Source organism: Natrix helvetica, assembly GCF_964273705.1.
Source record: "Natrix helvetica genome assembly, chromosome: 6".
In the NCBI taxonomy this organism is placed as follows: Eukaryota; Metazoa; Chordata; class Lepidosauria; order Squamata; family Natricidae; genus Natrix; species Natrix helvetica.
Genome location: NC_138553.1, coordinates 19936301 through 19949979, shown reverse-complemented (window position 1 = coordinate 19949979; position 13679 = coordinate 19936301). Strand labels below are relative to the sequence as shown.

General features: G+C 40.6%; 1 protein-coding gene across 1 annotated transcript in view; it reads left to right on the top strand.

Annotated features, from left to right (window-relative positions):
* Window positions 1-13679, top strand: part of DGKI (diacylglycerol kinase iota) — a 309532-nt gene that overhangs the window by 213079 nt on the left and 82774 nt on the right. The window contains exons 22-23 of the mRNA XM_081957046.1: window positions 5711-5811; window positions 11062-11141. Of these exons, the coding sequence (XP_081813172.1) occupies window positions 5711-5811; window positions 11062-11141 (181 nt within the window). The remainder of the gene's footprint in view (window positions 1-5710; window positions 5812-11061; window positions 11142-13679) is intronic.

Genomic DNA, 13679 nt, shown 5'->3' with positions numbered 1-13679 from the left:
CAGTCTGTGGCAAAGAAGGGCTTAGCGATTGGGGCAGCAATCTTATGTTGGCATATTTTTCTGCTGGCTCAATGATTTGAAGAGCACTTGAAGTAGTCATCTGCCTTAAACTTCCTTCTATGAGGAACAAGCATTCCAACAGTCAATGTTAGACTAACTTTTTTTTTCCACGGAGGGTTTTTGTCTTGAATGCTCTGGGCCAGTGGTGGGTTCCTGCCGGATCGCACCGGATCGCGCGCGCTCCCTTTCAGCGCTCCACCTGGCTCGCACGCTCCCTTTCAGCGTTCCACCTGGCTCGCGCGCTCCCTTTCAGCGCTACACCTGGCTCGCGCGCTCCCTTCCGGCGCTAAAACCAGAAGTACAGTCTTGCCCCGCCCCTGGCGAAGCAACGACGCCTGCCTGCGCTCCACCAGCTCGGCTGGGAACGGAGATGTTTCCTCAGCGGAGCAGAGCGCCTGAAAAGACCCACCACTGCTCTGGGCAACATACTTCCTTTCCAGGGAGTAGCACATAATTGCCTATTAAAAGTTAGCTTCGTGAAAGCCAGGAAACAGTTTTTGCCTGGCAGCTCTAGCTTTTCCAGTGGATGCCTTCCGCTGCATGGAGAAAAAAATCATTTGACTGTTTGCCCAATTTGGATGTTCGCATAAGTCAACTCTCTTTTCATTATATGTATGTATGTATGTATGTATGTATGTATGTATGTATGTATGTATATGTATATGTATATGTAAGTGTGTGTGTGTGTGTGTGTATGTATAAAAAATATAAAATATACATATGTATGTGTAGATTTGAAGGTTAGCTACATCTGAAAGTGCATTAATGACCAAGCTTGTTTGTGTGTGTGCATGTATATACACACATACACTCACTATGTATTTGTATATGTATATGTATATGATGTACATGTATATATATATATATATATATATATATATATATATATATATATATATATGTATGTGTGTGTGTGTGTGTGTGTGTGTGTGTGTGTGTGTGTGTGTGTGTCTTGTAATTGTACTGATAAATAAATAAAGGGAGACTAGGATAGATCTATTTCGAGCTAATTAGCTCTAATTTAGTATTTAGTCATACCAGGGGTTGTAACACAAATACATACATACATATATATATATATATATATATATATATATATATATATATATATATATATATATATATATATGTGTGTGTGTGTGTGTGTGTGTGTGTGTGTGTGTGTGTGTGTGTGTGTGTGTGTGTGTGTATGTGTATGTGTATGTGTATGTGTATGTGTATGTGTATGTGTATGTGTATGTATATGTGTATGTATATGTACCCTGTTTTCCCAAAAATAAGACCTCCCCAGATAATAAGCCCAACTGGGATTTTGAGCTCATGCCCCAAAATAAGCCCTCCCCCAAAATATTGCAACACAGCAGCAACCATGAGGTAATCACATTTGCCACCTCCTGCACTTCAAAAAATAAGATCTCCTCAAAAATAAGGCCAAATGCTTATTTTGGGATCAAAAGAAAGTAAGATCCTGTCTTATTTTCAGGGAAACACGATTATATGTATATGTACATGTATATGTATATGTATTGTTGTTGTTAGTTGCAAAGTCATGGCTGACCCATCGCGACCTCATGGACAACATTCCTCCAGGCCTGTGCCTTTTGGTACTGTCCATGGGGTTTTCATGGCAAAGATACTGGAGTGGGTCACCATTTCCTTCTCCAGGGGATCACGTTTTGTCAGAGCTCTCTGCTATGATCTGTCTGTCTTGAGTGGCCCTGCACAACGTAGCTCATAGCTTCATTGAGCTACGTAAGCCCCTTTGCCACGACAAGGCCATAATCCATCAAGGGGTGTATATGTATATGTATATATGTGTGTATACATTGATTAAATTAGATCACATAATATCAAATTGTTGTCAGCTCTTAATGACCACATAGATTTTCTCCATGTCCCCAACCTGGTTCTTCAGCTCTTCAATGATCACCCAGTGCCACTGTAAATCAGTCTATATATCTTCCTTTGCCTGTCCTTCTCTTTTCTTCAACCTTTGCCAAAGGCTTTTCCAGAGAGCTGGGTCTTTGTATAATGTGTCCAAGGTAGGATAGCGTGAACCTGATTATTTGTGCCTCAAGTGAGAACTCTGGGTTGATTTGTTCAATGATCTATTGGTTTGTTTTCTTGGCTGTCCATGGTGCTACTGTTTCAGGAACAATTATTTTATTCCAAACGTTAGGGACAACAGTACTATCCATCATATTCATCTTAATTTTTCAGTCCACTGGTTTCTGAATTTTAAGTAAATCTTGTCTGTGTTGAGTAAGTGGCAAAATTAACTCGCAGAAAAAGCCAACCGTTGTTCAAGTTCTGATTTCTCCCAAACACCATGCCTTGAATTTCTTTCCCCAAACAGCAGGTAAATATATTTGGCTACCTGAGGTGTCTGAAGGGGCCAGTTAAAATGGACAGCTGTCCCTTGAAGCAGCATGGAAGTTTTAGGTGCCATCATTTCTCAGGCAATTTATGACAGCTTGCATTGTGTGGAAAGAATCTTGACATTTGAGGGCACCTGGGGTGCACAGCTGCTGCTCTTTAGTGGTGGTGAATTTATTATATGTTTGGAGGTTTGAAGAACTGTAATTATTTTGGATATACGGAAGAGTGTGCTTCCAAAGGAAGTGCTTGTGATGAGCTATTTTTTTAACACACCCACAACACATTTTCTAGCTGATTTCATTCCTACCTGTCACTTTCAAACTGCCTAAAGGTGCTTGCTTTAATAAGGACTTGATTCTCAAGTTGTTCCTTGTGTGTGTTTGTGTTTCAATCTGTCCTAGGGTGACAGAAGCCTGTTATTAGCAGGCATCTCCCAATTATCTGCTAATTGGCTTCTCAGCAGACTTTCATAGAAAAAGTTTGTGCATATATGTCATCTTGGTTGCAAAAGGATATCTTTTCAACAAAGGTGTAATGTTAATTCACATCAATCTTCATCATGGTTCCCTTGTCCCCTCATGTAGCTATTCCACTATGACAGAGGGAGAGAAAGAATGCATGGTTGCTATCAGCCTTCTGAGGATCCAGCTTCATTAGGAATTGTCCATTATTCTGTAGCACAGGGAAAGATTAAAACAGTTTTAATATCAGCAATAACTACTTGATCTTTCTTATTTTCCTCCCTACCCCATCACCTTTGCTCACATTTGCATTGTACTTTTCTTAGATACTAAATCCAAGGATGGAGATTGTCTCTTTATTGAGCTATACATACCACTTGGTATACATTTAGTTGAAAGTAGATATAGCATTTGCTATAGATATATTATTTGCTACCAAAAATGATCTTTGAGCTAAGCAAGTAATAAAATGCAAAGACTAGACAAATACACATAAATGGAGTCAAATGACAAATTGTCATGTAATCTGAAAGCAATGGTATGAAACTGATGCAGAGAGAGAACAAAATGAATTTAAAAAACTGACAAAGACAGAAAATTCATTTATGGCTGCTTGGAAATAATCTTCACTGTGTTTAGTCAGATTTAAGGCTTGGTAAATTTATGTGAAATTGATTTACCATATTGTTTCTTACATGGCAGTAAGAATCCATTGCATGTAAAAGACATTTCTGAGTAGATTAGATTGCTTTAAGAAAATGCATTCTACATTCTTAAAATCAGAAGCTTTGGGTTCCTAATTGTTGATATATAGAAAGTAGGGAATATGGTGATTATCACTCCTTGCTTGTTTGGATTCAGTTTTGTTCTTAAAAAAGAAAGAAATGATGGATAATAGGACATAGCTACTTCTCACATCTATCTGAGATCAGTTTATTGATATTAAAGCATTTGTAGGCCTACATTCTCTCTGTACCTCACCCCATCTCAAAATTGGGGAATTATAATGTTGAATATGATGAGTACACGAATATCTGTGGGGTTGATCAATGATGTCAAAATTTTGACATGTCCAAGTGTTTGACTCCCTGCTGCTTTTTGTAAGCATCAAAAAATGAGCAAACTTTGATCACCTGGTCATAGCCACCATTTTTATGACCTTAACCTCTCGCCCTTGTACCTCTTGGGATCGGAGTTCTTGTTCTCTCCTTTTCCTTTGCCCCTTTTCAATCAAACCTCAAACCTTTCTTTCCTCAGGGACCTGGAAAACAAAATGCGGTTTTCTTCCTTTTTGATTAATCTTAGTAAAAGCATTTTCCAAACAGTGTTTCACTCTATTGCCAACATTTTACAAGTGCAAGAAACTCAATTTTAAAGGATGACTATGATTATTATCATCTCCTCTGACCTAGGCTTCCCCAAAACACGAAGCAGACTCCTTGTCACGACAAAAAAATATTTTTATTAAGTTACTGTGAATTCCTCTGATTCACATCTGGCAAAGTCTTTCAAGGGTGAATTTACAGTCACAGACTTTATCTGGCTTGGAGAGCTGCCCAGCCAGTATCTTCAAAACTTGGCAAGGAGTCTCGGAGAGTCACAAACCAATTAAGCGAACTAATTGTCTCTTGCAAACTCCATTCCCCTTTCACTCCTCTTTTATTTCCTCTGGGAGGGGCCATTCATTGTCCGCCTGTGGCCTTACTCCCAAGTCGACCCTTGTTCCTTAGTTGCTCCCTTTGTTGGCAACTCTGTTCATGTGCACACTGGGAACAGGCTCCAGCTGTTCATCTGCCTCACTGATGTCTGATTGAAGGTAGCCGATAACTGTCAGACGCCCCTGGCCCCATCTCTGCCTCTGATGCAAGGCCCTCATCAGAGCCTTCCCCCCACTCCAGGACTGGCCCATGTTCCTCCCCAACCTCCTCACTTTCTGAATCTGCTGCCTGCTCCGCCAGCTGCTGGTGGGTCACAACATCATCATTATTCTCATCCCTAAATACTGTGGTCTTTGACCTTTGTATGGCAATGGTAGATCTCAAAAGAACGAGTCACTCAGGGTAAAACAAAATCTTTCTTTCAAAATCTAGTAGTCTAATGGCACAAGCAGCCCTCCTTTGTTTTAAAGTTTGTCCTGGGCTACCTACTGTTCTAGATTTTGCTTTTTCTGGTCTGCTGATTTTAAGGAAGGTCTTAAATGGGGCAGAACACCTGAAGCAAGTGCTCTCGCACTAGTACCATATAGGGACCTTGCGTGAATAGAAATGCTGCACAAATTCAACAGGTAATTCCACAAGAATTGGACACTCGGTTCATAACTCATAATGAAAGTGAATTGATGTTCTGAAAATATCCTCAAGCAGAATCTTTTTATCCCTCCATGATACTAGGTGGCAGCCTGGGCTGGATCCTCCTGGTTCTCCAGGCACAGGTAAAGGATGCCCTTCCTTCCCTAACATGCTTGGGCCCGGGGATACCCACAAAAGGCCCTCTGTGAATATCTTAACATATGGGCAGCATAGATCAATTTACAATGGAAGCAACAGAGCTTAACTTTTGAGTTCATTCTGAAAACTTATACCATTTCTCAAATCAAAAGGCAGTCATTGTTTCACAACCAGCCTGTATCTTGAGATTGGCAGAGAGGTGTCGGCGGGATTTGACTTGGCTAAGGCTTGCTTTTTCTCCCCCCCCTCCTGTTCCCGTTCTTCTTCACTCATTCTGGGAAAACCAGATTCTTTCCTTTTCAGAACCTGTATTGGACTGGAGCTGGAATTAATTACTAATGGAACTGCTGTTTTTCCTTGTAGCCCCCACGCCATCCTGGATCGTTTGCGAATCAGAGTGAATAGGATTAGCTTGCAAGATTACGAGGGACTGCATTATGACAAGGAAAAACTCCGAGAAGTTTGTAAGTTAAATTTAAAAAAAAAACAACCTTTTTTTTTTTGGTCCATGAATTACCCCCGTGTATGGTACATTTCATTTTGCAATTTTTGTGTGTGACTAACTGCCAGAAGGTCTGGTTTTTCCTTCATGCTTCACAGAAGCCAAGTCATTGCAAAAGTTGCCTTCAAACAAAGTTTTTCAGGAGATAAATGCTGGGGAGTATTTTTGTCTATTTGTACCAATGTCACCTTTTAAAACGGGTCATTATTTTGAGAGATATAAAAAAAGAATTTTGCCATAAATTTCATTGGAAACTTTATGGAACCTTCTCCACTCACTATGTTTTAGCAGAGACTGGGAGAGTTCCATCACATGAAATGTGGCTTGCATTTATTCCTTTTTTTAAAATCAGAAACTCATCAGCCTCTGCATATGAAGAGGGGTCATACAAATGAATGTTGTATATAAATAGCAATCGTTTATTTTGCAACAATGAAACCACACTGGGGAAATAACGTTTTCAAAAAGCCCATCCTGTAGAAATGTATTTGCAGAACAATTGAAAGCAGTCATTTTTATTTTAAAAAGTTATTTTTCTAGCTATCAAGAGTACGATTTTCATTTAAAGTTTCCAAGCCTGTGATTTTACAAGACAATAGCTGTCTTCTGGTATTATGCCTGAACAGGAGATTCTAAACAGCAATATTTATTTCTTTTATAACTTTTCCAAGTAGTAAGAAGATTTGAAACTGGCATTAAAATTTTCTTAAGTCAAGTTTGAATCCTGTTGACTTCCTGGGCATTTCTATAGTTTTTCTATAGTATAGCAAGGTTTGCCTTCTCTCTCTCTCTCTCTCTCTCTCTCTCTCTCTCCCTCTCCCTTCCCCCCTCCCTCCCTCCCTCCCTTTCTCTCTCTCTCTCTCTCACACACGCACTCCCACCTCCCTCCTGCCCCTCCCCCTCTCTCTCCACACATACCACATTAGAGTTCAGCATTGTTATTCTGTGGTCATGTAAGTGAACTGATTCATTTAAAATGAAGGATTAAATGAATTATTTACATATAGAGTTCCAAATTCTGGGAATAGCTATGTGTGGCAGAATGAAAGGAGTGTTATTAAATTTTGTTCTATCCTTTGTATTTTCTGTTAATATAAGCCATTATGAATACTGGAATAAATAAAAAGGCAGGACATAAATTCAGTAATCAGTAGATATACATACATAATCAGTAGTTATACATACATTTATACATAAATGCAGCGTACAATTATCACTTAAACAAATATAATCAGCTATTACAGTGTATGGTGTTTACTATCATGTAGTTGTGTCTATCCCTATGTACAAATCAGTGGTGGGTTCTGGATCCGGTTGCAACCGGTACGGTGCAACGGGGCCCGGCGTCCACCACATGAATGCGCGCAGCGCGCACATGCATCCTACCCTCCAACATTGCCTCTGCGAGCCTCTGCGACGCTCCAACTGCTCGGCGGAGCATCGCACAGGTGCCGTATCTGCCAAAGAGTTCAAATACAGTTAAGGACGCTGGGCGGGTGGGTGGGCACTCTGGAGCACCGTACCAGAACGGTACCTGGTGCTCTGGGCAGGCACCAGTATGCCTGTACCGGAGCGTACCGCCTGCAATCCACCACTGATACAAATGATCGAGAAAATGAGGAAGAAACAGATAAACATCGTTGTTTCCTTCAAAGGGCAGAATGTCATCAGAAAGATTTCAAAATAGATTGCCTATCACTAATGGAGTTGATATCAATCTTTTCTGAAAGTGTGCATGATGAGTTGACAGTTACATAAGGGAGAAAATCCATTTAGGTGGGACCGCAAATAGAATGAGAGTGCAAATTTATTTACGCTGATTTGGGATAATCCAAGTTAATATTGTTTATTGTTCATCATGGAGATTTAGTTCCGGAAAGAAATTTTAAATGGTTTCATTGCAATAGTTTGAAGAGATTAATAAAAACACTTATTCTTTAGCTATTCTCCATTTTCTGATTTCAATAGTTCATTGTTTGGAAAGTTTGAAATATGGATATTAAAAAGGAATCTCCCACTTTTGGGAAACTGATCTGATATCTATGGTCAGGCATTCTCAATGAATTTAGCTGAGTAGCTTTGATCTGAGGAGAGAAAACCAGACTGACTTTTACATTTACATGTTTTCCATTCCTGGGATTATTGAGAAGAACTTTACATCCAAACTCTAACCTGTGGATATATTTATCTGTGACTGGATGAAAATAATCATCTTGTTCATAACTACCATGTTAGACTTGGCTCAAACAGCATAGAGCTCAATAACCACAGCGGAGGATGAGAGATGACAAGTATTGTTAATAAAAACAGAAACAAAAACTTTGTTGCACTGGAAGTGTGGGGGAGAGGGATGGCAGATCACGAGAGAAGAAGGTTCGAAGTAGCTCATGCCTATCACAATAAACTGTGACCGGAATGATCTTCCAGCTGGCTCACTGTAATGGCTGCAGTATTCTTCAAGAAGGACCACCAAGTTGAAGGCACGAATAAAAACTCTTCTGTTGCTGTGCCAGAGCTTTTAGCATTTTGCCCACAGGCAAATGACTTTCCTCCAGTGAAACATTCTATCTAACATACTTCAAGTTATCATTTATTCCCCCCCAAAAAAACAGGCTGTAGAAGTGTGTTATTATAATTTAAACAAAATGTATACTTCCCAGAAATCCTAGCAATTATCTTTTGTAAAGACTGTTCTGCAAAGCTGGGATGAAACCTTTCATTTGCTGAGTAACAATCAGCATCAGGAGCTGGAAGAAGTGCTCTTAGTGGGATCTATATTTTCCCTGAAAAATATCATAAGTTTTCAGTTTCATAATCAGTTCTGGAGAAATAAGCAATGGATAATGGATAAGCAATGGGGAACAGAATGCTGTCTGCACAGAATAACCATCTTTTTGCTCAAAGATAAGCAAACCTATTAGAAGGTTTGTCATCCCATAATTCCTAGGGAACCCCATATTCTGCAGCCTGGTTACATAAGAAACGGCCGTCTTTGTAATTGAATATGAATAATGAGCCAGACGGAGGAACAAGACTCCATTAAACCCTTATCTCCAGGAGCCATATCCGGCATTGATTAATGACTCAGTGTCTGTCACTGGGAAAGAGACTTCATTTTGAAAAGTTAGCATCCACTGTGTTGCAGGCTCAGCTAACCGCTTCTTTTGATTTTACACCATTAATTCAACGTGACAATTAATTATTGTGGTATTATCTCCAGAATTACGTTTTGTTTTTGATTCTTTGTTTCCTCAGTTGGGGTGGTGAGGGGTTTCAGGCAGATAAGTTTTTTTCCCCCCATTATCCTGTGAAATTAATGGGAAAATTTCTCAACAACCGCAGAAATATTAGCATTAGGCCATTAATATTGTAAGAAATTACTGGCGTGCCAGATGAGAGGAAAACATGTAGTTCAATACTCTGCCCAGTCATACGACCCAGGCAGACATTACAAGGGAGACATGATCCACAAGGACAATTTCTAACCCTACTGGCTCCCTGATATATTGAGATGATAATGTCCAGAGTTCCAAATCAGTACACAGGCAAGAGATACCGTTTGCCTTAAAAGCTAATGCAGCCTCTAAAAATATTGCCTGGCTTTTCATTTTCAATACTACACTTGCAATAACATGGTGATGTAAATCCTGCTCTCGTGCACTGTTATTGGCATCCTTCAGTCTCAAAAGACTATGGTATCATGCTCTGGAAAGAGGTCCTAAGCAGCATCTAATGTGGCTAAAAAGGCAAATTCGAGAGTGGCAATCCCTTCCACACTGAGGGCAGGTACATTCTGTCCCCTGCCCAGCCCTCAGATTTTGCGGGTTCTGGGACTGCCTCTTTGCCTCAGCCTGCCGAACAAGTGTCTCTTCGTATTGTAGAAGGCCATGCTGCTTCGTTAGCCACCAAGCTTAGTGATCAGAGGTCAAGGTTGTCACTGCGTTAATTGTTTGCTAGACGAGCTGAACTGAATAGTTACTGAAGACTTATTGCGCATGTCATAAGCCTTATCAGCAATGATTTACTGCGCATGCTTCTTATTACATCACACATTCCAGAGACTTCTTTCCTTTTGTTCTTTGTCCGTCTGCCAGGAAGCTGGGAGACAAACTGCTTCTGCCAAAATGTAACAATTAGATAGATTTGTTTATTTCCTTATTTCTTATTTTTGTATTAAAGTTTGTTTTTAATTAGAACTTATTATTGGACTTCACTTTCGTTTCTTGAAGATATGCCTGTTTGGAAAAGCCGGCGGTCTAAGCCTCATTTAGTTCAGGGTGAAATCTTCCCCTGACAAAGGTTTCCCAGCTGTTAGTGTCCATTCCCAAGGCTTTATATCCCTCTTGCAGATATCCTTATATCGCAGCTGCGGTCTCTCTCTGGGGTGCTTTCCCTGCACTAATTCTCCATACTGAATATCTTTCAGAATCCAACCATTAGCCATTCTTATGACATGCCCAAGCCGGCGTAGACATCGCTGTTTCAACAGTGTATACATGTTAGTTAAGAGTATTTGGGTCAAGGTGTCATGACATATGTTTTGTCACTAGATCCTGAGTTCCCTTCTACAGATGCAACCCCATTTATTCGTATCCATTTCATGTAGTCATAATCGTACTTATGTCTATTATCTTATACACGCTTGACAAAACAAATAAATAAATAAAATAAAAGCATTTAGGGAATCTAGGAGTTTTTTCTTTCTTTCATGGGGTAGTTTGAGGGTTTACCATTCATTTTAGTTTGGCATCTAACAGGAGAGATGCATCTTTACTGATGCCTCTGCAACCACATTCTGCTGAAATTAAATTCCATTACGTATAATTGACTAACTTTTGACAGGCTACATATATTCTAATAACATTTTTAAGATGAGCAGTAATTACATAGTTTCTTCATTTCAGCAGGTGGTGGCACCTGGCTGATCTTGTCTGGGTTCAGAAATTAAATTGGGGTTGGGACTCATGAGTATTCAGGGAAAGCTGAGGCTCTCGACTAATCTGGGAAGTTAAAAGCTGACAACTTCCTTCTGTATTGCTACCTAGAAAACAACATAGAATTGTCCATGAGTCACCAGGAATAAAATGCAGCTTGAAGAATACTTTTCTATATTTCCTTCAGATCTTATCTGCTGTATATATAATGCCCAAAGTTTTGGCTACACATGTTAATGTTATTCATTCTCATTGTTATTATCATTATACATCTATAGCTATTCCACTGGGAATTATAGTTGTCCGAGGAGATTGTGACTTGGAGACTTGTCGCATCTATGTGGATCGCTTGGAGGAGGTGAGTAGATGAAAAAGGACATGGTTGCATCTAGAATATATTAGACTTGTACAAGGATATCCATGAATTCCATTTGGATCAAAATGTGCCAAAGGACACATCAAAAGCAAAGAAAGTTCATCAGACTAATATAAGCAGAAGCAGGATGGAGAACCCATAGCTAACGTTATGGCCTCCAAATCCCACCTCTGGCTGGCCCCACCCACCCCACCTTGCTCCTCCCCTCCCCTCTCAGGAGTCTCCACGCAGCCCATTTTTAATGCGAGATAAGGGCAGGGCCCATGTGGAAGCTCGGGGAGGGGGAGAAATGGGCCTCCTGGAAGTTCCGGAAGGCCGGAAATGAGGAAGGCAGCTTTTGTCCTCCCAGAGGCTCGAAGAAAGACTCCAGAGCCGGGTGAAGGCAAAAATGCCTCCCCCTCTGCCATGGTGCCGGAGGCCCACCATGGCCACGCCCACTCAGCAACTGGGCAGAGAACCCATTGCTGAAATTTTTGAAGCCCACCCCTGATCTGAAGGTCGAGCAACTCAAGAGAGTTCCCATAAGAATCACTTGCTTATGATTTGCTGGAGACTGACGATCGAATTGTTAACTCCTAACCTACCTCTATTTCACGAATTAAGATTATCTGCCACAATTGCTAGCATACTAATCATTGCAGGCATGTTCTTCTGCCTTTGCCATAGTCCACTTTCAGCACAGTGCCAAAAGGTTGAAGGCAATATCAATAGCACTTAGACTTATATACTGCTTCATAGTGCTTTACAGCACTCTCTGAGCGGTTTACTAATGTCATCATATTGCCCTCAACAATCTGAGTCCTCATTTTACTAACTTCAAAAGGGTGGAAGGCTGAGTCAATCCTGAGCTGGTCAGAATCGAACTCCTGGCAGTGGGCAGAGTTTGCCTGCAATACTGCATTCTAATCACTGAAGCACCGTGGCTCTAATATATCAGTTGGGGAACTACTTACTTGCAATTTTCAAGCTCTACCTTGTCTTTCCGAGGCTGGTTTATCTGTCCTTTATCCCTAATCTCATCTGGACATTTCACAAGTTCAGAATGGAAGTTGGAACAATAAAAGTGGAACTACTATGTTGTGTATACCCTGATGCTATTTTTGAGGTGTAAAAATGTGTACCCACTTTAAATCAAATAGTAGGACTCTTTCTGGTTAAAAGCCTGGAGAGATTAGGATTTCCTGGTCATAAAAGGCACTGAGAAAACATAGTGCTAATTAAAAGGACAGTGAGTGGAATGGTTGTGGCTAGAAAAAAATCAAACATAGAGCATAGAATAATAGAGTTGGAAGAGACCTTGGAGGTCTTCTAGTCCAACACCTTGCTTGAGTAGGAGATTTTATATCATTTCAGACAAATGGTTATCCAATCTCTTTTTGAAAGTTTCCAGTGATGGGGCACTCACAACTTCTGAAGGCAAACTATTCTATTGGCTAATTGCTGTCACTGTTAGGAAATTTTTCCTTAGTTCCATGTTGCTTCCCTGCCTGGTTAGTTTCCAACTATTGTTTCTTGTCATGTTTTTTGGGGCTTTGGAAAATAGTTTGACCTCCTCATCTTTGTAGGAGCCCCTCAAACAATGAAAGAGTGCTATCATGTCCCCCTATTGTGGTCAGCCTCTTCTATTGTTAAACAGATCTTAAAAAAACTGGACACAGTGACACGACATTAAAAACCCTTGAGGGTATGGTTCAGTAGTGGGGTTCAAATTTTTTAGAACCTCTTCTGTAGGTGTGGCCTGCTTTGTGGGAGTGACATGCCGGCCATGTGACTGAGTGGGAGTGGCTTGGGAGTCATGTGATTGGGTGGGCATGGCCAACTTGTAAAATGTGGTGAAACTCACTTAACAACACTCTTGCTTAGCAACCAAAATGTTGGCTCAGAAACTCTGGCATTTGAAGCACGCAAGTCTTAAAGCTGTCAAGTTACAAGACCCTTGCACCCCTAACCCTTTAGGGAAAAAAAACCCAGGGGTGTTCAAACTTGACAGCTTTAAGACTTTAAGGTTTAGATAGGACTCTTAGAGGTGGGCGGGGCTATTGGTGAGCCAGCCAATCAGTGAGCGGTGGGCGGGACAAGCATGGGGCAGACAGGCGGGGGGGAGGGAGCTGGAACTGGTTCTAAATGGCACGATAGATTTGTGGAACCTCTTCTATAGAAGAGGTTAGAACTGGCAGGAACCCACCCCTGGTATTGTTGCCCAAAACAGTCCTTAGCAATGTCCAAATGGTCACCAAGATTATAGCGATCTTTGGTGGTTCAATTTTGAAGACTGAACCAACAAGAGTTTGGCCTCTAGGAAAAAAGAAGTTTTCCATGGCTCTTCAAAATGAAAGAAATAATGTCTGGTCTTCTTTCTTTTCAGTTATAAGTATATGGAAGTAAATTTCAAACCCCAGCGTGACATTTTATGGTTTCGGACTCAAAAAGAAAAGGAAGTTTGAAATGATTTCCTTTTAGATAGACACAACTTGTCAAGACTTCGCTTTTAGTGCCCCATTAATTTCATTTCTCACTTTG